Source organism: Leptonotus elevatus, chromosome 8 (assembly GCF_054856555.1).
Source record: "Leptonotus elevatus isolate MCC_2025b chromosome 8, RoL_Lele_1.0, whole genome shotgun sequence".
NCBI lineage: Eukaryota > Metazoa > Chordata > Actinopteri > Syngnathiformes > Syngnathidae > Leptonotus > Leptonotus elevatus.
Genome location: NC_141246.1, coordinates 17,795,221 through 17,822,627, shown reverse-complemented (window position 1 = coordinate 17,822,627; position 27,407 = coordinate 17,795,221). Strand labels below are relative to the sequence as shown.

At 40.7% G+C, this 27,407-nt stretch overlaps 1 protein-coding gene across 1 annotated transcript; it reads right to left on the bottom strand.

The window, feature by feature from the left end:
- Window positions 1–448: 448 nt before the first annotated feature.
- Window positions 449–27,386, bottom strand: rnf38 (ring finger protein 38). Its single transcript, XM_086083734.1, has 13 exons — window positions 27,253–27,386; window positions 25,755–26,496; window positions 16,008–16,066; window positions 7,472–7,674; window positions 5,654–6,011; window positions 5,415–5,579; window positions 5,074–5,244; window positions 4,812–4,994; window positions 4,623–4,732; window positions 4,452–4,536; window positions 4,208–4,329; window positions 1,993–2,092; window positions 449–1,804 (listed from the first exon to the last, which is right to left on the bottom strand). The coding sequence occupies exons 2-13, from the start codon at window positions 26,416–26,418 to the stop codon at window positions 1,742–1,744; spliced, it is 2,283 nt and encodes a 760-aa protein (XP_085939860.1). The 5' UTR covers window positions 26,419–26,496; window positions 27,253–27,386; the 3' UTR covers window positions 449–1,741.
- Window positions 27,387–27,407: the final 21 nt, after the last annotated feature.

The following is a 27,407-nucleotide window of genomic DNA, read 5'->3' as shown; positions in this document are numbered from 1 at the left end:
GCAGCTTTCTATTTAAGATTATATACAGACAAGTTAATATCTTAAGTAATCAACGCGTGGCTTCAAATTGGCCCTACCACAACAATAAAACGAACATTTATATGGTAGTCAGGGATGTCCTAACAGCACGTTTGACGTTTTTGACAAAACCAACGAAGACACGTTATCTTATAGTTTTGATAAACATTTTTAGAGTTGGTGAATCGTATGAATTGTACTCTTCATCATTGCTCGTTCATGCTACAATATTTTTGCAGCGCAGAAAGCACAAGAAACTGCATGAAGAAGAGTATAGCGCCAGCGCCCTCTTATGATCGTTGGTTTATACACAGAATGTATCCGGTTTAACCTAGGTCCTAGCCTCTTGAATAACCATTAATGCATTGCCTCCCAGATATTTGTAAAAAGCACAATTAAACTAAAACAGGATGAAAGATTAAAGACAGAATACGTTACAAAAAGTTATACATTTATTATTGAACCAGCTTTTGCAATACAAAAGACAGGGTAAGGGATTAAGGAACCATTGCACTACTTTATAAAGTATAACTAGTAATAACTCTCATACAAAATGTACAAATGTTTGTTAAAAATTTCATCATCAACATTACAGGCCTTCAAAATGATTTTGGTTACAGATATAATACATAATTTAACTCCTATGACACCATGTTAGTGTTACATAGTAAAATAATGAACTTGCATGGGGGAAAAGCCAGCAAAATGCATTAACTCATATAATTGCAATATTGTCTGAAAAGCCATAAATAGTGGGATTGAGGTAATCGCTAGTGTACCAAGCAACAGAAAACAGAACAACACAATTCAAAGATACTATACATCCAGCCCCCTTTGACCATTGAGCGAAAATAATAATAATCATCATTTTCATGGATGTGACATGATGAAGAAGAAAATAGTGTATCAGGTTAAAAAAAAACCAACAATTTGGGAAGCCAAAATTAGTTTTGATACATCAACGTGATGTGTGAAAAAAAAGAAGAAGATGCACTTGAACACTTGCATTCTCTGTAAAGCATTATGTTTGGTTGTCATACTGAGCCAAATTACCAATTGTGATAAAGATTTACATTATGACATTTGAGCATAAGTCTTACAGAGAGCAGCTTGTGTGCGTAAGGGTTGTTAAGGAAGAGATTATTGCACTGTAGCACACTCCATACCTAAAGGGACAGAAAAACACGCACGCTTACGGAGCATAAAGTAGCCTATATTATTATTTCATGTTCCAAAGTCTGTCTCTTCAGGGTTAAATCACAGTGTACAATATATTGTTTCCACCCCATACAGGCTGATCTCACAGAGGAATGCTAAAATACATATACAGAAATGAAAATTAGCTGACTGTACCAACTGTAATGAGCCGAGAAGATAGTCTGTGCTATTAAAAGGTGGAAATATTCCACCAGAACAGTAACGACAAAATCTTTGGACTGAAATTCCTCCTGCAAAGTTTACCACAAGTATACAGAAGCTTTTTGCTTTCTACCAATACAATGTCTGTGCTGTGCATGTTTCAAAGGCCATTTTTAGTAAAGAGTGCACAGGTGTCGGAGCAGTGTGAGGGGTTTATTATTCCTAATTTGAAGCAATATGCAGAAAAGTGTACTGCTCGTAGTCCTTTTGAATGTGCGGCGAAGGAATACTGGTCCATCTATGTGCATGGTGACTGGAGAGAAGTTCAATATTTGCCTGGCGCATCTAAGTAAAAATCAAGGAGTCACTCAGAGTCCCGCTGGACCTCGGATGCATCAGCTCGGCAGATGGGACAAGTACGGTTAGCCTGGACATAGCACAGAAACAAGAAATGAGGGTCAGATTAGAAATGTGTTTGTCCTGAATCAGTTACAGCTAAAGCAATTTACGCATGCATGCATGTTAGACTAGATGCAAATAAATCCCAGCAGGTTCATTGTCATCCGTGGTCATTGTCTATTATTTTTGAATTGATCATTTTGAAAATCTACTCACCTTAAGCCACTTGTCTACACACTTGGCATGGAACTCGTGATTGCAGGGCAGAACCCTCAAGAGCTGGCGGGACTCGAAGTCGCACATGCAGACCACGCACCTGGGAGATTGATGGATTGAGTAAGTGATTTCATTATTTTTTAACACGAAGTCACGAAAAAATTATCCCAAATCGAAACATGGTCCTGCTGTTCCAAAAAGGAGTAGAAAGTAGTAAAACTTGTTAAAATTGTACCCTACCATTACTTGAGGTTATTTATCAGTCCTAAAGTGCAAATATATATAAAGTACATACTATAATATAGTGATACCCAACCACTGTGATAAAAATAAAATTTCACTTAATTGGTCAGAAAATTCTTCCAATTCCTGCAAATATATCAGCTTTGTGTTCAACTAAACTGTCTTAGATTTAAGTAAATTTGTGCCTAAATTGAGACAAGATCATCATTTCAGTATACTGTATACACTTTCAGACATTTGTTCGGTGAAGAAAATAACAGACCTCTCCATTTTTGGAAATCGGAAAATTTGCTAAATTGGCAATGTATCAAATACTTCCCCACTGTATGACCTGTACAACTCAATTTAAAAACAACTGAAATATTTTAAGTGGAAAAATAGGAAATGTAAACTAACCTGGTTGCACAGATATATGTTCATTCTCAAACAAAACGTGAGTTGCACTTGCAGCACTTTGTGGCTTTTATTACAGCACTTAGTCATTTTGGTGGGAGTCTCAGAAGACTGAAGGGTTTGTAGCAATACTGACTGATATTTGAAACTCTTGAAACAATTTGACGTTTTTCTGACATGTTTTCTTCTTGTCTTTTCATCAATTTTGGAGAGATGCACAGTTCTTAATGAAAAATATCAGTGTTGCACCATATTTCCTACACCTGATGATGACCGTCTTCACTGTGTTCTATATTCTACCGTATTTAATGTCTTGCAAATTCTTTTATACCCTTCTCATAAATGATACCTTTGAACAACGAGATCTCTCTGATGTTGTAGACGCTCACTGCAGACCATTGTTTGTGCTATAAGTTGTAGCTACAAAAAATTTCAAGAACATCTGAACTTTATTTAAGGTTACGCTTTCAACAGCAACAGATATGCTGATTACCAATTAACATGAATGTGAATTGTGAACACAATTACATCCCTAGTTATCAGATAGCGTGCACACTTGTGCAACCACATCATCTCAGTTGTTTTTTGAACATTTTTTTAAATGATTAATCTTGGTCTCATTTTTTTTTAATCACAAAAACAGACATCTGAAAAGGGGTGTGTAGACTTTCTTTCGATCCACTGTATAAAGAAAACAGTACATTTATGCATACATGAAGGAAATACATGAAGGATAGCGGACTGAATTAAATGAGTTGCCTTTGACACTTGTTTGGTAAAATTTTGTGAAGTTGTGATAGTGAACTCTAAAAAGACCGCAATGTCCAAGTGTTTAGTAAATTCACTAACTACTCTAATTGAAGTAGATAAACTTTGTTTCATATTAATCCACAGTTCATTTGCCTTTTTTTTAAACATAAATCTAATCTATAAAACAAAAACAGTCATGTTAAATAAATCTGATATTGCTAATGATTTTGGTATTTTTTTAAGAAAAAAACCCACGAAATGATTCAGCTATAATTTAAACCTATGCCAATACAATATTTAATACCTATTTTCTCTAACTTAATGAATAATACGTAATGGTTGATGGTGTTGAATGCTTTTCTGAGATTAATATATATTCAAATAGCATATGTTCTATTGTCTCAAACTCGTGTTATTTCTTCTATTAATTCAATTACTGCATGTGCCGTTTATCTGTTAGATCAGAACTAGAACTGATCCTCTATGAGGGAAATTGTATTTAACTAGATATTAATTTAATCTATTATTGAATATTTTCTCTACCATTTTTTACAATTGTCGTAGTAATGAAACTGGACTGCCGTTTGTGAAATGGCATTTGTGCCCAGTTTTGTACAATGTAATTAATTGGTGATGTAGATCAATATCTTAGAAATCCCCTTGATGACCTATTTAACTAATATGCAAAACGATATATTACCATCCTTGGATGTTTATAGCTTTTACATTTTTTTAAAACTATTTCCAGTATTTGATTTTCCTACACAACAAGGTTGGCATCATTTCACACAGCACTTTTGCATAAACGCATCCCTTCTGAGACACTTACAGTGTTTGCTCAGACTGATGGTTGTTGGGGTTGAACCTGTACGATGGGAGCTGTTCTATATCTGCTTTAGTTAGGCCACGGGGCTTGGCCTCTCCAAGACGCTCTGCAAGGTTCAGCAAGGCCTGAAAGTTTGATAAACAACAGGAAGGGACAACGTTTAGAAAATGCTTTCATGAAGCACCAGTTGCACCTACAACAGCACAGAAATGCTGGAAACACTGATATCACTTAAAAGTCAATGCACCTCATAGTTCTCCACCTCTCCATCATCAACATCAAGCTCCAGACTAATGGCGGGAGCTACATTTGGCGGGACGGGGAGCATTGACCTGTTTGAAAAGATGAAAAGGGAAATGTTTCCCTGATGTCTTCTTCTGTGTTGCTCCAACAAAAAAATGAGGTTAAAAACACTTACAGGAAGTAAGGCAGGAAGCTCGGGTGATAGGTTGAAGGGGGCACAGGCTGCTGTGAACGAGCTGGATAGCGCCGGCTGGTGAATCGCCGTGGCATAAAGTGTGGATAGGGCTGTGGAAGATCAGAGCCCAAAAAATTAACTCACCACAAAAATATATGTATAATCTCAAGATAAAAAGCTGTAACTCACCACTGTGAAGAGCTCTTGTGAAAGGGGGTCATGGTGTGAAAGAAACTGGAGTGGCGTGGAGGGCGGTAGGGTGGAGGGAGGCTGGTGGTGATGGTGATGGTGGTGATGGCCATAGCCAAAGCCTCCACCAACTGAGAGCTGCTCTCCTAAAAGTTCAACCTCGTTTTCAATCCTCTGTAAGGGCTGAGAAAAAAACAGCAAATGGATGTTTACAATATAAAGATAAAATGAAACAACAAAAAGTATAAGGTATATCTATTACCGATCGTGGCTGTTGTGTCTGGAACGGCAAGAACTGACTGTGTGCGTGGAGGTGTGGCGGGTGATGAGTGAGATGGGGTTGAGGGGAAAGAAGAAACTGAGGGTCGCTGGACAGGAGAGAGGGAAAGGCATAGGGCACTGGCAAATGTTGCATTGAACAGGCCTGCAGCATCTGAAAATGGGCACCACAAAAAGGAAAACGTGGTCAATGTGAGATCATGTTATGCCATATTCTGCCACAAGGAGGCAATGTCAAGCAAGAAAACAATCTGTGCAGTTTGCAGATTCCCAACGTTCTAAAAAAAGCAGCCCGCCAACTCCCACAGATGACTGTGCTCTCACCGGGTGGTAGTGTTGTCCAGTGCTGAATACCACACTACAGGCAGGAACTTGTTGTTGTGACGAGCAGCTGGGGGGAAGGTGCTGACCGTTACACAGCGGTGCTGCTAGGCCGTGAGGCGCGACTGGGGTCACAGTGTAGGAGACTGGTACGCTGCCATGCTGAAGCTGGAAATAAGCAACAGAACGGTTACAACACTCGCACAGGAACAGGCACAAACACAAGCAGCTCCAAAGCATACCTGGTCATGCAAGTCCAGGACCATGGCCCCTTGCTGTGACGTTGCATGATGCTGTTGCTGCTGATGGTGATGGTGATGGTGGTGATGCGCAGCCGGGTGGAGTAGTCGAGGGGACAAAGTGGGGGGATGGAATGCTCGGGGATCCTCCGAACCGCCACTTCCATGTGTAAGGGGTTGACTGTAGGTGTGCGTTGGGTACGTCTGGTGTGTCGAGGAATGTGGGTTGCGTTGGAAGTTTTCATCCTGGTGTTCCAATGGCAACAGGTGTGGTCCGGGGCCTTGAATCGAGGGGTGATGATGGGGAGGCAAGTGGCGAGACGGTCTGGAGAGGCGACCACGCTGACGCCTAATAGGAGGGCTGGGAGTGGGATCAAGAGTTTACATTTAGTGATTTTGGGGTGAGCAAACGAACATCTTGGTGAGCGATGGCGACTCGGCAGTCAGTGTGAAGCTCGGCGAGTGACGCCGAAAGACAGAGCCAGCCGGCTTTAGCCAGAGCATCTAACAAGAGAAACTAGTAAAAAAAAAAATGTCAGTAAAAGTTGCGAGAACAAAGCTGACGGTGATAAGCGGGAGCGGAATCACGGGACTCAGCGGCGACCACCTGCAGGCCCCTGCTGTGGAAAATAAGCGGCGGTCGACCCATTGGGTCCAACACTCGATGCAAGCACCGCCAGGGCTAACTACGTTTGCAAGTTGTCCTTTGGGCATCCGTAGCAGGAAGATGGTGAGGAAACATGTCAGCCTCTTGTAAGGTGAGGCTCCAGCCATGTAATACTGTATAATTAGTGATTACTAGACCTACGATTATTTAAAAAATATATACGTAATGCAACTTTTTTTTGTTGTGCATATTATTGAAATCAATAGTGAGTTTTTGATTGAATTAATTATTAGAACACCACCAGATGGCGCTAAAGATTACACACTGTCACTTTAACCTTAAGCTTTCGGTGAGTCGGTCTCAGCCATTCTATGGAGGAAGTCACTACATGTGTGTATGTCTGTGCACGTCTAATTTAAACCAAGAAAGCTTGGCCACTAAAATACCGTAACCTACAAACTAAGCCTCAGAAAGTCTAGCAGATTGTACACTGAGCCTCGTTGAGGCTACAACCTGTCGAGTTATCCTGTACTGGTAAACTTTAGCTGGTCCTTGAAGGCTCCTGATAAATGTTCACCTGTTCAAAGCCAATGGCTGTGAGAAAAGTGGTCCCCCGCCCAAAAAATACAAAAGCGGCATCCTTGCAGTAGAATGAGGCGAAATCTCCTCTTAGAATACTCTAATAGATACAGTATGTTCTTATGAATCCATTGGCAGTTCAGGTATTGTTCTTGGAACTTAGCTTAAAAGCTCGTAGAATGTGCAGTGTTCCCTTTAAGCTGTGTGGCTGGGCCAGTGCGTTACCTAATAGCCTACCAAAACAGCCCAAAAAATAGCACGAAGAGTGTAACACAAAAACTGTAATGGTACCACTGTCTTCAGTACAGAAACATTTCTTGTTTTGTTTTATTTTATGTGGACCAGTGTAAAGGTTTAGCAACGATACATATTGTCCTTGCAAACAATCCTTTTCAGGGATGGAAGACATAAAAATAGAGACAAGGAAAATACTTTGTTGTGAAAGTTATGAGTGGCACTAAAAGTCACATTTATTGGTGGCAAAAAAAAAAAGGAGTGAAATTCTGACTTTTTTTTGTGTGTGCATCTGGAATAAAGTTTGAATTTGAAGGAACATGTTATTTTTCCAATGATGAGGGTTCAGTTCTAGACATAGAAATCAGCTACCAAAGAAAAATTATTCGAAGCTTGCCTACCTGCGTCTGAGGCGAACGGGTGTGAGGGATCTTTCTTGGTTGTAGTGTGAGTGGGGGTGAGGCTGTCTCCGGCTTGGAGGTCCCAACTCCCAAGGGCGAATGGGGGGAGAAGGGGTGGATGGCGGTGGGGCGGAAGAAGTTAGCTGTTCCAAGACAGCATGACCGGACAGCCTCTGGCGCTTTGGACTGGGGCTTTCCTCACTCTGGAGAGGGAGGGGTGGAAAAGTGGAGGAGGAGAGTGAGAAAGGAAGAGGAGGTTGAGAGAAAGGGGGCTGCGGTTAGTGACCCATGGCGCTCGAATCAAATCAATTTCACTGTGCTCTTCCATCCCTCTGGCCAACAATCTATACAACTGCTTAGACACTAAGCGTCTTTGTGACTCATGGCATTTCCTGTATGTGCACACCTCTGTTGGCGTGTGAGAGTGCGAGCACGTTGCACCACCAGTGCTCAGAGGCCCTCTGGGTCCCACAGTCACTTCCTCTCACAGTGAGGAAATGAGGAAAAAGGCAAGACATGCACTCACAGGCCCATAAGGGAGTCATTCATCCACACCCTGGCTCTACTTTATCAAAGAGTCAACAAAAAACTGACACACACACATTGAATAGTCATCCAGGTTAAGCTGGAGTATAAATTCTCAGTCAGCGCTGTCAAGTCATTGGTGAGTCACGTCACTTACTGTAAGGTAATGACTCTCACTCAGTCATACAAGCACATGTGTCAGCACCCAGTCATCCTCCAGTCTAGCTAGACCACATGGAGTAGAACACTTCACGAGATTGTTTAGTCATACCGGTACTTTTAAATACAGGGGAATTGCTAAAGTAACTACCATTATCGTTGTACCATTGAGAATTAAGGGGGGGTTGAGTACGGGACAATAGTATCTTGCACAAAAGGTTTCAACCAATTAAGATCACTCAAGCAATTAAATCAAGTAATAAAATAATTCAATAATGCATGTTTTCTTTTTTGTGTCTTGTTGCCCCCTGACGTATTCCAAAAGAACCATCTTCATTAAAGAGTTGAAAGAAGTAGCTGCTTGAAGTAATACTTACTTACCTAATCACTAATTGAAAGAGTTTCTTTAATTGACGATTGATCTGTATATTGTAATTTATGTAACTTGTCATGTGCCACAAGGCCACAAAAATCAGGAAAACAGCAAGCACACACGGAAAAAAGGGGTACTTATCGTGCCCGTGGAGCAGTTCAGAATTCCTGGTGCGTGGGTGTGAACCACATGATGACATGCACAGTTTTATAAACGGTAGTTTACTTTTTAAACTACACAATTCACCGGTCACCATCATTCATCTTTTCAGATTAAGCAAATGAATATTCTACACAACCAACCAGCTGGTCCGCGAAAGTTGCGGACTTGTATGAACCAGTCCGTGGTGGGGAAACGGTTGGGGACTACTGAGCTAAATGACAGTGGAACAACATCCCAGAAATGATTTGACTACTGAACTTTGAGTGCAACAGGTACAACAGGGTTTGATCACCTTTGAAAGATTTGGGCCAGCCAGCACTCCACCCCCCCCCCCCCCCCCCCCCCCCCGCACCCGCCCCCACCTCCTGTCTCCCTGCCGGGAGTTACCTTCTTTATGAGAAACAGGTTGGTAAAGTGTGATTTAAAAAAAAAAAAAAAGACTCAGTGGCTGTGACTTTTAACGCAAGCACACACACACAGCTCAGCAACCCTGAGAGCAGTGTGATAGCTAAAAGGAAACAGCTGGAGAGCAGGCTGCAGAGAGAAACACGCACACGCACACACACTATGGAAACGCCTCCAGACAGACACATATGGACAGCTGCCACTGTTTGTGTTCAACAGCCTATATAGAACAATACCTACTGAAGCTTCTTGGAGGTCCACAGCGCTGTTCTAACAAGCCTGAACTGAACGTATTTTCACTCAAGAATCAGACACCACAGTGTCAGCCGCAAGTTGCGCTGGATGAGAGATGAGCACAGCCATCTTATAACAAAGACAAATAACTATAATGCCTTGAGGTCTTCATGAACAAACATGATTGGAATGCACAAAAAGAGGTGTGCACAAAGCAAACAGGCAGCTGGTTTGATTAGAGGCAAGGAACTTGGGTCACTGCAAACAAATAGATTTGATTATCAGTGGATCTACCCTCATAGGGCTAGGCAATTGATTTTGATTATGGCTTCTCAGGATCTCAAAAACATTATAATCTAAGAATATCGATGAATGTATCAAAGGGCATGGCGCGTTTGCAACTTTGCAAGTTCACGCCTTAGCGTTCCCTGAATGCACCAAGTTGCTTGTGCAGCAAGCGAGTGACGTTTATGTGATTCTGCCCTCCCTGAGCGTGCTTCTTACTGTTTAACGCACCCTAGTTGGAGTTTCCTGTGAAACTAAGCATACAACAAAAATAATGACACACATTGCATATTTAAATACAAGACCATGCCATGGCTTCATCCCATCAGCCCTTTTTTTCTTTCCGTATGTTAAGATGTGGTGTCTGTTGTGTTGGAGGTTGTTGTGATACGTCCGAAAGGAAAAAATGAATGAATTTAAAAAAGAAAGAAAAGAAACGAGAGACACAGTTTTAAAAACATCGCCAATGCTTATGTCAATGTAAAATCCCATTGACGTTGACAACTTCCAGGTGTGATATTATTTCAAATATTCACGCGCAAACGCTGTAGGAACACATACAGACAGGTAATATAACAAATCTCAAAGGCAAATATTCTTCCTAATCTGTGAAAATTGAGTTTGATATTAAGAGCTTCTTCTACTCTTCTGAATTCATTATCAAGTGTATACTCCATGCATGCATGGCACCACACTGCCCCTAAGAGGCCATAGCAGGAAGAGCCGATATTTATTTTTACAGTGTTTATTGCTATTATTTTGGTATAATCAGATTTTATTTCCTTTATTTTCCTTATATTTAAAGTTACGTTTTCAAGGATTCAATGAATTTTTATTGTCGTTCCAACACATTTCCACATGCTATGGCATGAAATAAGATACCCGAGGTCCCAGGTTAACCCAGTAAATTCAAAGAATAATGAAAAAATGTTTTGCACGGATAAAATGGCTTATGATCCATATGACAATGTAGTACTGCATGCTACAATTTAATAAATAAATAAAAGTGACAGCCCTTCAGTGATTGACATCTTCAAAATGACTTCATAGACTTAACATCAGAATGCTCACAATCTGCCTAGTTCAATCAATCGGACTTGGTCTTTGAAATACAAAACATGGCTTGTGCGCTTTCTGAATGATGTTGGCCTACATACATTAGACACTACAAGCAATAGCACTTGCTTTTTTTCTTTTACTTAATGTTATTAGCATCTGTGAATTTGTATACCTAAATCAAATGAATTTGCTTCGGAAATTGGCATTGGACGTTGTGAGATGTTGATGGTATGATAATCTTGAGCAAAAATATTGTAATTCATGGCACTGTGGTATTGCAATGACAGTTCGAAAATGTATTATTTTGCAATGCTTAGCTAAATAACTTTTATATGAATTTTCTCATTCACCTGAATGGACCCTGCGCGTACCCATTCACTTGAACGTATCCGGCAGAGATGCACAGACGGATTGTGAACATTTTTACAACATCTTCACTTATTTCATCCACAGGTACATATGAAACTGTAAATTTAGTGTAGGTGTATACTAAGCATACGTATTGTTGTTAAACCCAATATATGCGTACTGTGTAATATACAGCATTTTTATGACTGCCGATTTTACGATGGCTCTGCCTTGCTCACTTAAAACCAGGAAATGTGAGTTGAGTGCTGCGTCGCTAAAGAAACACCTACACATCTGTTGGTCAACCAGATAACAGTGACATCATGGCCCTGCTCGGCCTGCGTTTTAGAACCAGGCTGGAAAAGGCTCTGAGGAACTGTTCCATTGTAACCGCACTTTTCCATGAAAAAAATGTCATGGAAAAGCGACCACACCAGCTGTTTCAGGATGGCGCAAGTACTATGGAAATTGGCCATTTGGCTGCACACTGCTGGTGCCACACACTTTTCCGTATTGGTGACAGCTTTAAAAAAAACTAGCTCATATCGTTGATGGAACGTTTGTGTTTAGAAAGCATGACTTTTTTTAAAACGCGGTATACCTTGAAATCACTAACTGGCCCATGTCTACATAATATGAAAATGTTATTGTCAAGCAAGAGCACTACAAAGGAAAAAAGTGAGTGTTGCTCTTCATCTGAAAAGGCACAGACACAGAATTATAAAGATACAAATCGCATGACGGAATTTCTACAAAAGCTAAAAACAAAAAATGTGGTACACTGCTCCCCTACCGCTATTTAGTATGAAGTATCTATGTATGCAACATTCTTGTAGTTAAAAAAAACAAAGATGGCTCCAAATGTTACCTAACATGTACCGTGCAATATTACTTCAATTACTGTACGTCTTACACAGGACGGCGGGCACCTGCACTCCACCCCCACACTCAAACCTCCCTGCGCATCTTTCACAACCCCCTCTTTTCTGACCCAACACTCTGCATCCTCTATTCTAAGCTCACCCCAATCAGAAAACCCTTGGGACAACCCACTGTGCCCATTTTCATATCCAAGCAAGCCTCTTCCATCCAACCCTGACATATACCCCTCCTTCAACATACGCTCCCGAACCCTACTCCATCACCCCCATCCCTCCCACTACCACTCAACTCGTCTGTAGTCTCCCCTTATCCTTGCTCCTTCCCCTTTTGCTACACCTACCCCTCCTGTCCAAGATCCTGGCCTGAAATTTGAGGGGGCACGACAGGAGGTTTTTAGATAACATGGGTGTGCCATACACACGCACTTTTTGCCCATTAGCATGAAAGTTTGATGGCCTCGTCTACCAACATTAGGGGGGAGTGAAGTCTTGTCAGACAAAGAGAGAGAGAGTGCACGTGTCCTCCAGCAATATGGCTTTATGCGGCCTTATGTTGGACCAGAACACTCTCTTAGAACACACAAGCCTGGTCCAAACATGTTTCCACTCAGCCCAAAATACCAGAGTACACACAGGAAGGGGGAAAAAAAAACAAAACAACAACCCTGCTGACACAAGATGAACGCACGCAGTGCCTTCCAGCACAGCTTAGAAACACTGTGAACTGCACTGGGGGTGATAATACAGCACATTCTAAAATGAGAGGACCACAAGCATGCTCCCTTGTTGCTTTTTGCTCTGTCCACATTCGGTTGAGAGCAAACATCAGGCAGGAATGATATCCCGAAGCATGCGAACAGACACACCCCGCCATGTTCTGCTTGGCTATGTCCACACTTGCATACATGGACTAACTGTGGCAGGCAGCTGTTAAGACCTCGCTGTCAATGCTGTGATCCAAATTAGAGTGAAGGCTGAGACACACCTTAAGAAGAGAACAAGGCCCAAGTTTTTCAGTCTAGAATTGTGGGTGTGCAGCACAGAGAGCAAATATGGTCATTTGCTTGAACAGAGTCATTAATATTTGCAGGCATGTTTCCACAAACACCGATCCCTCCCCCACTTATTCTCTTTCTATTAACGAGATTTGAAAGCTCATTTTGTTTCATCTGCCACTGTTCCTCTCTTCCTTCCAATCTCTCACTCCAAGCAAGCCCCACAGCTGGAAGTGAAATCATTAGCAAAACCCCCTCCCTGCTTTTGGCCTCATGCGACCACCCTCCCCTCCCTGCAAGCTCTTTGCAACACCTTCCTCAGCATCCCCCTCTCCCCTTCTCTTCTCCAATGCTTTGCAACTAATCTGCTGCTTTTAATACGCACATTTGACTATTTTTTTTTAAAATGTTGATGTCGTTTTATTAAATGCTACGAATAACTTTTCAAATGTAAAAGAAGTTGACCTTTTCCTTACAGAGAAACAGGAGTACAGAGGAGAAACAGACATCCAATGTGCTATTTAGAAAGCATAGAATTTGGGTTATAAATTATAATATGCATGCCAGACCAGTAGTGTGTCGGTACTTGGTATAAGAGAAACAGTAAATTACTGCTCTTGTCCTCCAAATAACCTTTGGTGACGTCTATGATTTTAGGGTTTTATGTGAATTTAGTGAAAATGTGCAAAACAAACTTACTATTCTGTATTATTTTGCAAATATTTATAGGAGAGGAGACTGCTCTATGAGATTACATCATATCAGAGCGTCTCTTTGCCACAAAACACTCAGCTGACTGTCAACAAAAGATTAATTTTCGCTTCTTTTGATAATTCCAGAAACTTTTCATTTCTTCCATAAACATATCTTACTTTATCGTCTGCCACCATTTGTTGCAACTACAATATGTCTGTTTGACGTAATACTCTGTCAAAGCGTGCAACTTCCCTATCATCGAATATTAACAAAACCTGCTTCCATAGCCAAATTTTCCTTTTATTGATATGCTAAAAAATCCACACCCACCAGCGTAAAAAAAAAAGAGCTAAATTGTGGCCCTTTTTTCACCCCCCACAAGTTCTCGCATGTCCATTCAGCTTTACTTTCACAATTCTAGAAAATTGGAATGGAAAATAGGTGGATGGTAACTCACCATCTTTGTTCAATGTGAATGAAGACTGCGGGTGCAGTAGTGTAATACAATTAGTGCTGTCAAAGTTAAAGCGTTAATTGATTAATTAATCACAAAAAAATATTGCATTAATCATGAATTAACGCACTATTAATTTTGACGACAGATTTTCCTTTAGCGTGACAGCGGATGGCTACGTTTAAGGTAGCACAGGTTGTGTTTGAGCAATAAACATAATTTCATGCATTAAAGTAAAGCATGTGTATCACATTTAGAATATTTGTTCATGTCAAAATACCGGGGTCATTTTTTTCCATTTTAAATTATGCAAATAATTAACTGATTAGAAAAAGGGCAGACTGATCGTGTGCAGTGGATCAAAATATGTCGAAGACGTCTTCATAACATTAAATGTCAAAATAATTAACACATAACCGGTGCTCTTCAAATTTGGCGGGGGGAAAAATTTAGATAAACATTTTTCAACTACTATAGTACAATTTTCAGTGTTTAGTTGACAACAATAACTAGTGATAGACCGATGTTGTTTTAACAGGACCGATACCGATTATCAGTAGTCAACCAATATTTCAAGCCGAAAATCATTTGCAGTAAAAAAGGAAAATATTAGCATCAAATGTTTAAAAAAAACAACAACTTTTCTTTTCATTTTAAACATAAAGAAGGGACAGCTTTGTTTTAAAATTATAACAAAACTTCATCAGCATGTGTTAGATTAAAAACTAAGCAAGTAAATTGTTATCTAAAATGTTCTACTATAAATAAAGTTTTCCAAAATTTTAACATAATTTCTTAATTTTATTTTTAAAAATAACAAGTGCAGGGAATTCCCAGTGTCAACACCATCCATTAATTGGAAATTTAAATAAATCCATAAATAAAAAGTTCCCTGTATCTCAGCAACAAATGCATGTGAAATTGCGAATGTAGCTTATCTTGTGTTTTCGTCGGGGTTTGTAAAAGGTTTCAAAAGGTCTTAGCTGACAGTGAAAAATAATCTGAATATGTTCGAAATGTCTTTGCAACAAGTAAGTAAAAACTTTCTGTGAACATCCAGGGTTTTTCCTGTGTACAAAATTCAGAGGCGGCCACCTCTACCTTATTTGCTCGCCACCTCTAGCCTGAGTGACTGATAATGAATAAATGCTTTAACATGATAGTAGTCATATATTGGAACTATTATTCTTATTATTGAAACATGGAATTATCATGTTGCCTGTAAAGAATTAAAGGGAGTCAGTTGAATTTTCAGAATACATAGACACCATGGCACATGGTAAGGATTAAGGATGTTTGATATCACTTTTTCGCAACCGATACGCAAGTAGTCACCGCTACTGATACAAAATACCGATACCACTAGTAAATAAAATTACCCACCCATAAATGACAGATGATTTTAAAGAAAGACCAATATATCCCAATATATAATTTTTCCTTAAAATTGCATGAAGTTAATGGCAACTTTGTATTCATATACTGTAATTTCTCATTTCTTGTCCCCTGATCGTAAAATGACCGCAGGAGAACGGCCGATAATGGTATCGGTCGCCACCGTGAGTACCGATATATTGAAATAAAACTGGTATTGCCAATACCTGGTATCGGTAGTCACCCATCATAGTCAGTATAATAAACCCTGAACTTGATATTACAAATCTTGATAAAAACCCTCAATTCGCTACGGTTGGTAGCAAGCATTCACCGCTCAAGTAAGATACAAGCTTTATCGGCCTTCAGATTTGTAAAAAGGGCGATGCCGATATTTGTCATTTTAACAAACGATAATCGGCCCAATTGATAATCGGTCTAACAATAACAATAATAGCAGTTAAAAAAAGTATTCACTTTAATAAGCGTTTTCAAATTAAATGAAGCTGTAGTTGTTTATGATCAGTCAAAACAGCATTGTTTGTTATCAATTTTCAGGAACAAAAAAATAATAATATCATCTTACCTTGTCACTCTCCCCATAAGCATGCTCTTGGTGGTAATGGTAAGACCCACCTGAGGCTCCTACACAAAGTGAAAAGAAGAATTATTCAACATAGTGGGAGATGAAGCTTAATTTGTAACAAAGTGGTGTTTACTAAATTCATCTCACACGTTCATATGAAATGTCATAGGCGCATGGTGAGGCTATATGCCAAAAAGAATCAAACAGGACCAGTTGTTACGCAGAAGATATAAAATAAAAAATAAAATAAATCAACATGATGACACAATTTCTGGAAATGGATGGTATAGTCACAACCAATCACTCACTCGCTTGTTTATCTCTACCAACAATTTAATCCTTTTGTTGTTTTTGTTCTCATGCAGTGGAGAATCATATGATCGCAGCGGGGGGAAACAACTTGTTTGTGCATATTGAACATTTGTGCCACGCAAAAGTGACCACAACACATATGGTACAGTCTTGTCTCAGATCAGACAGTACAGATGCGCGCACACACACACGCACACACACATGCACACGTATGCAAAATCAACACAGTAATCCCAGATTAGAGGAGCTTTCTAATGATACCGCCAGTTGCATCATGGCTAAGACTTTTACTCGTTTGTTTTTCCACAACCCTTTCATCTTTTTATTGTCTTTGTTTTTGCCTTTGTCATGAGCGTGTCTTTAGCTGGGGACGTCCTCACCACAGATGGTGGCATTAGTATACAGTCCAAGGGTAAGCACTCCCAAGGGCACGCCACACAAGGCTACCTTTGCTATAGAGATTGAGAACATTGAACTAAAAGGGGAATATACACAAAAATGGCTTTTAATAGAAAGGACATTTTTCACCTAATGGCAGTTTGTTTGCAGAAGTCTTTCTACTCCAGCGCTCCCCTTTGAAGAAAATCCATGATTGACAACAAAGAGGCAGGCAGACTGAGGTTTGAACCACTGAATTCTTTAGTCCTTAAGAGAGCCTTCCCGCTCATACTCCACACCCCGCAGCAGAAAAGGTAAATTAATGGAAAAGGTTGAGGTAAGTAAAGCTAACATTAGAGTAGAGGAACCCAGTTAAAAGAGTATGATCTGGGCCAGAGGACTGGTGGGGTATTCATGGGATTCAGTGGCCGCATGTGCAGAACACTCATTGACCGTTCACAATGGGCAAAAACGCTGCTCTCTCCCTGAATAGGCGCTCACTTGCACATTGTCAGAGTCCAGTAAATTGAGTCAGAGGCCAGTCATTCAGTCACAGTCACCCTTGGGAGCACAACATAGAAGTTAGAGAACAGGTTTCAAATGTTTAGATGACATCATGTCCCCTGTTGGATGAACACGACTGCAAACACCACACGTTTCAGATCAGTCGTTCTTCTTAACCTTGTTGAAGGAAGCGAAATCCACCAGTTTCCTATCCGCATTCAATGAACCCATTTTTTTAATTGAAAAATAAAATGTGATTTTTTTTTTCTAATTCACGATGGTGTTTACTGGTGAACAAAATGAACAGGAAGAGCAGCCTTTTCATCGAATCTGATTCAGAAAGTGTTCTGTTCTTGTATTCTTAAGGAAGGGTTCCTTTACTTTTGCTAGACAGCTAGCTGCGCTCGACTAGAATTGCTCAACTTGGCAGTGCAAATCATGCAGTTAGGACGTTGACTCCCATCACTCAACTCAACACTATATTTATGGAGCACTTTAAAACAACCACTGCTGTTTTCTTAAAATGGAACCCAGGGGCAGCATATACAATGAAAACAACAGATGCCCCAGAATTGAACCCTGTGGAACACCATACGGTCTGTTATACATGTAAATTCATATTGCACATATTAGTCAGACTATACTCTTTTTGCTCAACAGTTAGTATGAAGGGATTACAATGATAAGGAAATCAGAATCACTGAGCGCACCAATTCTCTGCAACACAGAAAGGCCAAGCAATGTAGTGTGATCACCTGCAGCCTGATGGCCAAGCGGGTGTGTCATCACGAATCATATGAGTCGTGCGTGTGTCTTGACCTCTGCCGAACCCCAGAGACTGACTCACCGAACCTCTGGGGTTCCAGCGAATCCAGGTTAAAAAACACTGCTTTTGATTCTCTGCTAAGGGGAGTACAGCATAGTAGGAATCTACTAAGAATTACGACAGTGGATATTTTTTAATTTCAAATCTAATGTCATTTTTACTGTCCAATTTCTGCAGTCTTGAGCTCCTTTTAAATTGCAATCTTATGTCTGTGTTATTCTCTCGACCTGGAGCGCCATTAGAGAAACAAATGTGATCCAATTCAGAAAAACAAACTCGTCCTGCCAGCTCCCAGCACAAACTCACTTAAGCCCATGTCGAGCCTGTGTGGCAAGAGAATTTGTTCAGCTTTTAAAAAGTGTTTTACAGTTAAAGAACAAGCAATGTTTTCAAAAAGATTGTCAAATTACAGTGGAAAAACATCCCTGAAAGTTGATATGGACATCCTACTGTATGCTACAAGTGTGAAGTTACAATCTCCAAATTTGAACTCTTGCAGTTTCTGGGAATGGCAAATGTGATTGCCATAGAGGGGCAGAGGACAAGGTTGAAAACGCACATGAAAGAGTGACGAATGGAGAGGAAAAGTCAGGAGAGGTGGAGAGTAAAAAAACAGGATGGAGCGAGGTGAGAGAAAAGAGCGGGGGCACTGGATGGGGGATGTGGCTTCCCCTCTTGACTGCTATTGATTTTCTGTATGCCTCAGAGTGCATCAGCTATTTCTATCCATTTCCTTCACCTCTCCACCCTTTTTCATCCCACTCTGCTCTTCCCTCAGACACCCCCATCACTCCATCACCCTCCCTGCCTGGCACCAGCCCCTTTTCCCCCTATCTGTCTCTCTCTCCCATGCACCCCGCTGCTTCATCTCACAACATCCACATTTCTATGCTTTGCACTATTACATCATCTGCGTCCACTTCTCCTACAGTTTTCCTCTTCTTACTGCCCTGTCCTTTAAGGTCAATGGCAAGCAGCAGATATTTGGTGGAGGTACACATGCACAAATGTATGAGATTTCCCAGTATTAAATGTTTGCTTTTACACAGATAACTGTGATGGCCTCAAGTAGAACGCAGAGTAGACCTCAGCCAAAGCTGAACAATTCCAGGGTTCGCAGTTCCCACTCGCCACATTGTCGATGGCGAATTGAAACACAGTGTGTCGAGGTGAATATTTCCCATGTTCGCCATCAAACTGATGAAAGCCAGTTTGGTTGATCAAAATCACACCATTTCGAAACTCGCAAGCCCCGACTTCAAAGCTAGATGGAAAATAAGATGGTGAAGTTCATTCCTGTTTAATGACTAGGTTAGGGTTGTCAGTTGTCACCGTTTAATATTTTTAGAATCAGTATTGTATTGATTATTCCATCAAATAATCAAATCAATTATCAGATTTTTTAAAATTGCATTAAAGTTTATTGCAAAATAATTTCCCCCGATTGTTTATTATTATTATTAACCAATTACTTTTCTTCATTTGGTATTATTTAATTATTTAAACACAAAAACAAATTAAAAAACATTAAGTAATATCACGAGAGGGAGTGATGTACTTATCAACCTTTTTAAAACTGAGAGCTATTTTTTGGGTACTGAATAATGCGGAGGAAGGGCTAATTTGATAAACACTTCAGAGGCTGCTTCAGGTTGAACTACAATACATGACAATCACATGTTATTCATTCTACGGCTGCAAATAATGATTATTTCCTTCATGAGAGTAAATTGACTATTTCTTTTCATGAACTGATTATGATTCAGTTATTGGTGTGGGTTGTAACGTCAGAAAATAGGGGGAAATGTTAATCATTGTTTTCCAAAGTAAAAACAAATTTAGCAAATGCCATATTTTGTCTAATTACAAAGATATTGTAAGTAAAATAATTGCCCCAAATGATTCATCGATTATGTGTTAAGATGATTTTTATACTGTTTAGTCACATTGGGCTAAGAGGTTTGATGACCCAGTGCCAACCATGAATTCGAATTTGGATCAGCATCAAAATACCTTAACCAAAGTATATTTTAATATTGTCATTTATGTATTCACTGAAATAAAAGAAAGCAACCAAAATCAAAACATCTTAATCATTAGAAATTGGACAGAAATGTCACCTGCCATATTTACATATCAGATTTATGGAACATAAAGAGGCGATTCTGAGCAAGCATGTGTATGAGAAGCACAAATGCACACCCACACACTTCACCCTACCCCCCTGAACACATGTCAAGGCACACTTCACACCTTGGTGCAAAAGAGATTCAAGTAACAAGCTGGTGTACACGCTCAAAATAGGTGGCTAAGTAACGTCTGCCCAGCCGTTACCTGGCTAACCATGAATCCCACCTTCTCACGCCTACTTCATTGTCCAACATTTGTTCGTTCTTCCCCCCATTTTTGGTTATCTTTCAACCCCAAATTATAACTGAAAATAAAGAATTCATTATGAAACCTGCTATACACCCTAGACTCTGAACTAAACATAGAATGACTCTTTATCGAAATCATTTACTCTCTGACGTATGCTGTCAAATTTCTACACCAAACCCACTTCCCGGATGAAGCAGCAACAGCCGGCTTGTGGCTTAGTACTGCAAAACATGGTGCTTGTTTAGCAATGTCACTGAATTGAAAAGCCTATGTGATCTACACCTACCTGTCCGACTGCATTGTAAGTCTCAGTGTCAACTAAATTCTATTGTTGATTCGATTTGTTTGACTGGTGTGTCCTTTCGGTAACTCATTACACTTCAACTATCATCGTACTCTTACTTCACCTTCCGTCAGGCTGGTGACCAACGTGCACAGACAGGATGTTTCTGCTGTTGTGTAATGTCATATGCAAGTATGTTTCTGTTAGACAGTGCTTTGCAGCCTAATCCAACCACGCAATAAGCAAAGGGCGGATGCACACAAACACAGCTAATAAAAGGCATACAGAGAAAACACACCCATAAGCACCTCTACAATTTCCTCTTGAATTGAACATAACTATTAATTGATTCATTTCATAAAACGAATGATGATCACCAACTGATAGCTTTATACATTCTACAACAATTGTTTTTAAGGACACGCAGACACGCCACAATCGGGCATTTAAGTGAACACAATATTATGAGATTTGAAAAGCAGGGAAAAGATGAATGCCTTTGCCCATCAACACATACTGTAACAAGTGGATCTAAAATTTGGTAAACTGTGAACTCTAAGTTTCCTAACTGTTGTAATCACAACTCTTACATTTTTACCCACGCCTTTCCTTACAGTTTCTGGTCTCTATCCATCAGTATTATTCCCTCTTGTAGATTTGCTTCCAGCAAATTATTTTCAACTCCCTCCAGTCACAGTATCTGAACAGCTCGACTGTTTTCGAGGAGTGACAATCCTCTCTCTTCTTGGTTACGGTGACTGCAACACAGTGTTCCTCGTTTACTGTGGGGGTTACGTTCCCAAAAATATCTGCAATAGGCGAAATCCACAAAGTACAGTTTTTTTCTTTCTTTGGGTATTGCCTTTAAAGGTATTACAACCCCCCCCCCCCCCCACACACACACATAAATACTTATTATACTTAAAGATACAGTGTGCAAAAGTTCACCACTAGTAGTTGCTAAATATATAAATATAATAGAATGCAGCCAAAACATGTGCTTTTCGAAGCACGCACACTTCAGTCACGCAGTGAGACCACACATCGCAAGCCTACCACCCATTATTTATTTGGAGTGAGTGAGCATCTTGGCAAGCGACGGTGACTTGGCAGCCGTCAAGCGAGCCGGAGTTAGCCGAAGCAGCTAACAAAAATGGCTTGCGTGAGTTAGGCGGAGGCATAGACTGGAGTGGCTAACAAGAGCGGTTAGCGAGAGAAGCTAGTTAAAAAAGAAAAGAAAAAAAAAGCTAGTCAAAGTTGGTGAGAGCAAAGCAGAAGGCGACAAGCGGCGGGAGCCCGAATTACGGGACTCAGCGATGACCACCTGCAGGCCTCAGCTGTGGAAGGTAAGCGGCGGTTGACCCAATTTTTAGTTCACCACTAGATGGCGCTAAATATTGCACTGTATTTTTAATAAATTTAACTTAAAATAAATACAGAGCTGCTGATTTTAGGCTGCATTCTGCAACAAGCTGTCAATCTGTTCATGGTCTCACTTTTTTCAAAACAAATTTCCTATAAAAAAAACCAACAAAAAATAAAATCGAAATTAATTGGCTGGTCCGACTTAGATGTAAATATAGCTGGAAAATCTGCATAATAGCTAGGTTAAACTGCAATGTTTGAAGTTATGGTCACAAATGAAAACCCTGCAGCGATTGAGTAGAACCGCAAATAACTGTGCCGTGAAGTAACAAGGGAACACTGCAATGCAATTTTGTTTTGCATCTTTAACACTCCTTTTCATTCCTATCTTTGTCACCGCTTTCACATCCATCTTTCTTGATGCCATACACTACACTTACTGCTTTTTCCACTTCTTTTTTTTTTTTTACCTCAGTCTTTCCACCTTCAATTTTGCTTAAGGCTTTTTGTCATTCCCTCTGTCAGTCCATCTAAAAGTGTTATTTTCCCAAACTAGATGAGAGTCTATACCTTGGACCGGGGGCTAATTTACGGGTCACTCGCATCCTCCACTGTGATGCTCTTTGACTGACCAATGAGAGTGTTTTGTTGTTTATTTAAAGTGTTGACGGGAACTCTGGCTACTTGGCCAACCAAAACATGATATTTTTTCCCCCAAACCAGAGGGGGTTTCCTGGGTGACAAGACAAATAAAGTACAAAACAGAGTACATGTTTTCACTTCTGTAACAAACAGAAGGATGGAGAAGACAGACAACGAGTGGTAGAGAGAGTGGCACGATGGACTGTCCCTATGCTGCTGCTGCTACCGGCAGTCCATTAAAACGATCTTTCCATTAAACAAATGTGCATGAGGAGGCCAGCACAAATAGACCAGAGGGGCACAGAAAGGGTTGCCTGATCCAAAGGCAACCAAGAGATGAATGCGACAGTGAAAATACATGCTGAGCCAGAATATGACACAGAAAAGAGCCATAGCATGTGATTGTTAATTAGGACACAGGGATAAATGTACTCGTTTTTATTCAATAATAATCACAAGAATTTCTCCACAATAGAAGGTGGCCCCTCTACTGCGACTGAAGAAGATGGAATGAAACAGTGCAACTGACTGCTGATGATGTATGTAAACATTGAGGCATATAAATAACTATTTATCGAGTCCGGGAAAAAAGTATCATGACCACTTTATTTAACGAGTGACAAGTGGATATAGTAATTATTGTGACAGGTCTAAGCGCTCTAGCCTCAGACACACTTGGCACTTCTGCAGCTTTGTGAGCTTTGTGTCGCAGGGTGACGAAGTCTATCCCAGCTAACTTTAGCCCAAAAGCCAGACTACACCATTTACTGGTTGCTGATCAGTCGCAGGACACATACAGAGACAGCTAACCATTCAGACTCACATTCACACCATGACTGAGTGGGAATTGAACCCCCGTTGCAGTCTGCCGACACCAAAGTCAGGCATATGTACCACTCTACACCAACAATGACTGAACTCTTATATGACAGAATAAAAAAAGAGGTTAGGGAAAACATACTTTCATGATATATAAAGAGAAATTTTAGACTAAAAGAAATTTGAGTCACTGGAGAAGAGCAGGACAAACTAAAAGTACAACAGGATAACATTACTGTTGGTTTCATGCCTCACGCAGGTGACTAGCACTTAATGAATGGACATGGAATGTCTACTTCACTCTCAACCTTCCACACAAGCATGGCTCATTCTGGGAGTGGGGAGAGGCCGGAGAGAAAAAAAAAGAGACAACCAGCCAGCTACAATACCCTTAAATGCCACGAAAGAGATGTATGCTTTGTAAGCCTTTGAATGTTTGCTAATAGCATAACGACTAATGAACAACCATAAAAAAAAAAACAGCGAAGAACAATATTCCTGTTAATTATTCTTCATGGTGTGTCAGGCCTCTTCGAAGGGTAAGCAGTTGTACTTTTTTTTTTTATTCACGTAAAGGTCAAATAACAATTTATTTCCCACTCTTTTATGAATAACATGTCAAAACTAGTCTGTGACATATTTTGTAAGTGTGATATCTATGCGGTTTGTTGTTTGCATGCAATAGCCTTTGAAAGGCAAAGAGGTGCAGAAATGAGCAGAATTAAATTTGCCGCTGTTGTGATGAAAAATTGCTACTCATTATTTAAGTACATACCCACTTCGTGGTTACAACACTCTCTCTCAGCTCAGCAAAAATGACAGCGGCAACGCATGGCGGCTAGAATTGCACTAGCTGTTCATCTCAGTAAAGGAGTTGAAGACGAAACTACATCAATTTATTTTGGGACAATCTCCAAAGTATTTCAAACCCTGACTTTTGCTGTCTTCGTGGAGGATGGCTTCGTCAACGTAAGCGTTCACACACGATCTAAATACATTTCCAGGTTTTAAGCCCACATACACACACAATGATTGGTCACCTCTGGTGGCTGCAAGGTCACACAGCATCTCCATTGAGGTGTACCGATATTTAAATCCATCCATCCATTTCCTGAACCGCTTATTCCTCACAAGGGTCGCGGGGGTAATGGAGCCTAACTCAGCTGTCTTCAGGCAGTAGGCGGGGTACAATCGCAGGGCACACAGAGACGAACAGCCATTCACACTCACAATCACACCTAGGGACAATTTAGAGCAGGGGTGGGAAACTCTGTCCTTCGAGGGCCGGAGTCCTGCAGGTTTTGGATGTTTCACTTCCCCAACACAGCTGATATATTGATCCACTCATCAGCAAGCTCTGCATAAGCCGGATAACGATCTTGTTGATTGGAATCAGCTTGTGTTGGAAGAAGGAAACCTCCAAAACCTGCAGGACTCCAGCCCTCGAGGACTATTATTATCATTATCTTGTAAACCCGATAAAAGGAAACTTTTTTTTAAATAAAAAAAATTAAATAAAAATAAAATAAAGAAAAAAAATAAAGAAAAATGCTGATGAACATTAAATAACTGTTGAATACAATTTAATTTGGTCATATTAAAAAAATTGAGTATTCATTGTCTGATTTGTAGTTTGTAGCCTTTCACAAGCTGTCACCATTGGTTTAAAATGGTTAAATAAAAATCACATCTTGAAAGGGCTTAGTATGGTATCAGTATTTTTTGGGATGCCTTTCTCCAAATGACATTCCCTGAAGCAATGTAATGCACAGCACAGTGGTTCAATAAGCTTCAGGCTACCACCGTTCACATTATACAGACTGCTGTGGTTCACTTGCCTTCCATGTTGCTAACAGTGAGCCACACAAACTGCAAAACAGAATTATGGTCTAGATAGACAGTAAGTGGTATAGAAAATTAATGGATGTACAGATAAAGGCCTACTGAATATATTTGGTTGTCATTATTTTACATGATTTATTTCAAAGTACATTTTCTGTTGAAAATATAAACAACAATGAAATGCCGGTGCAATTGTACACAAGCAATAACATGATGAAGTGATTATACGTTTATATGATTTTCCACAAAGGTCCGCAATGACAATTAGTTTTACACTCCTGCACTAAAGTAAAGCCGGACTTAAGTGAACAGAATAGTGAGATGTTTCACGAAACATTTATCTTTGTATACGGTAATGTATGTCTATATTTTCATAAACACATACACAACAACTTACCTTCGGTTGGGATACGGAGAGCTCCAGGAACAGAGGGAAGTCTCTGGATACCCGGAGAGGCGTTACTTCCCGGGGTTTGCTGCTGGTTCTCTGCTTGGCTGCTATGAGCCCCAAGGGGAGTACAACCACCGGCAATGTGGTGGTGGTGGTGGTGGTGCTGCTGCTGCTGCTGCTGCTGCTGGTGCTGCTGCTGCTGGTGGTGGTGGTACTGCTGCTGCTGCTGCTGCTGCTGCTGCTGCTGCTGCTGCTGCTGGAGATGCTGCTGGTTAGTTCCTATTGCTCCACTGCCAGTAATTCCATTGCCACCATTATACTGCTGGTAATATCCAGACCGGGAACGCGATCGAGTCCTGGGGGGCTCCATTGCCATTTGGTGGCCGTGGAGGGAGTGGAAGAGAAATGAGGAGGACGCGACTGGGGACTGCGGCGGAGAGCTGTTGGTGGATGCTGGTTGTAAGCTCCGAATGCCGCTGTGGCTGTAACTATAGCCCCCGACTCCTCTGCCCCCCTCCGCGCCCCCGTACTCTGTTCGCTCCGCCGATTCCGCCGCCCCCGCCTCTTCGAATAAATCAGCCCCTTTAGGGACCGGCTCTGGGGTGGAAGGCAGCCGGGGGCACACTCTGGGATCTTGAGTCGTCGGCTGGCCAGTGGCTGCGATTGGCATTTCCTTTTGGGGGATTTCCTCGGTTTCCTCTTTTCGACTGGTTTGCACGCACTTAGGATGCTTGACGGCGTTGAGACACTATTTAAAATATAAAAGAAAAGTAACACAGTTAACATCACAGTTTTGTAGCACACTGTCAAAAGACCATTTACTACTTTACCACAGCGTTAACTATCGATAATTAAAGTTTACTGTGGATTAAGGTTGACTACAACAATCACACAGCGCCATACATACGCTAAAATACACGCAAAAAAAACAACTTCAAAAATATATACATGAGATTGAGTACCAATTGGCTGTGGGTCGCTAGCTCCCACAAGCCTGCGATGTTGTTGTCGGTATGCTAACGTTAAGTGCGAGGAACGTATCGCGTTCTAAATATATTCCATACTATTATTACGCAGTCGTTTTTTCCACATCTTACTTGATCCCCAGGTGACTTTATGACAACTTTGACCACTTTAGCAACAAATTAAACTTGTTAAGCGTGTCTGCGTAATGCGGTTCGCTAGCTTGAGAAGATATCGCAACCCCTCCTCTTTACAGCGACCAACACAGAGGGGGAAATCCAGTTGCTTGCCACCCACGCCTAGAATACCTTTAAACTGCATGATTCTGAGCGAAAAAGATAAATAAGGATAAAAACTTTTGAGTTTGCCGAGCCAGCCGCAATCGCCGATCATGTTTCTTCGCTAAACAGAGGCAAAGCCATAAAAGATGGGAATCAAAAAGTCGACAGCCTGACATTACAAAGAAATAACGAACGCTTTTTACGGTCTGGTGTTAGTACACCATGTTCTCTAATCTTTTCGAGTTTTTCCGACTACCAACCTGCAACGTGATCCCGCGGACTCCAATCTATCGATATTACAGCGTGTGTGTATGTGCGTCTCAGCTCTAAGTGTGTTCGCTTGGTGTCAGCGTGAAATGTGACAGACCGTCAACGCTCAAGTCGGATTGTACCAGACTAGAGCAATAGATTACCG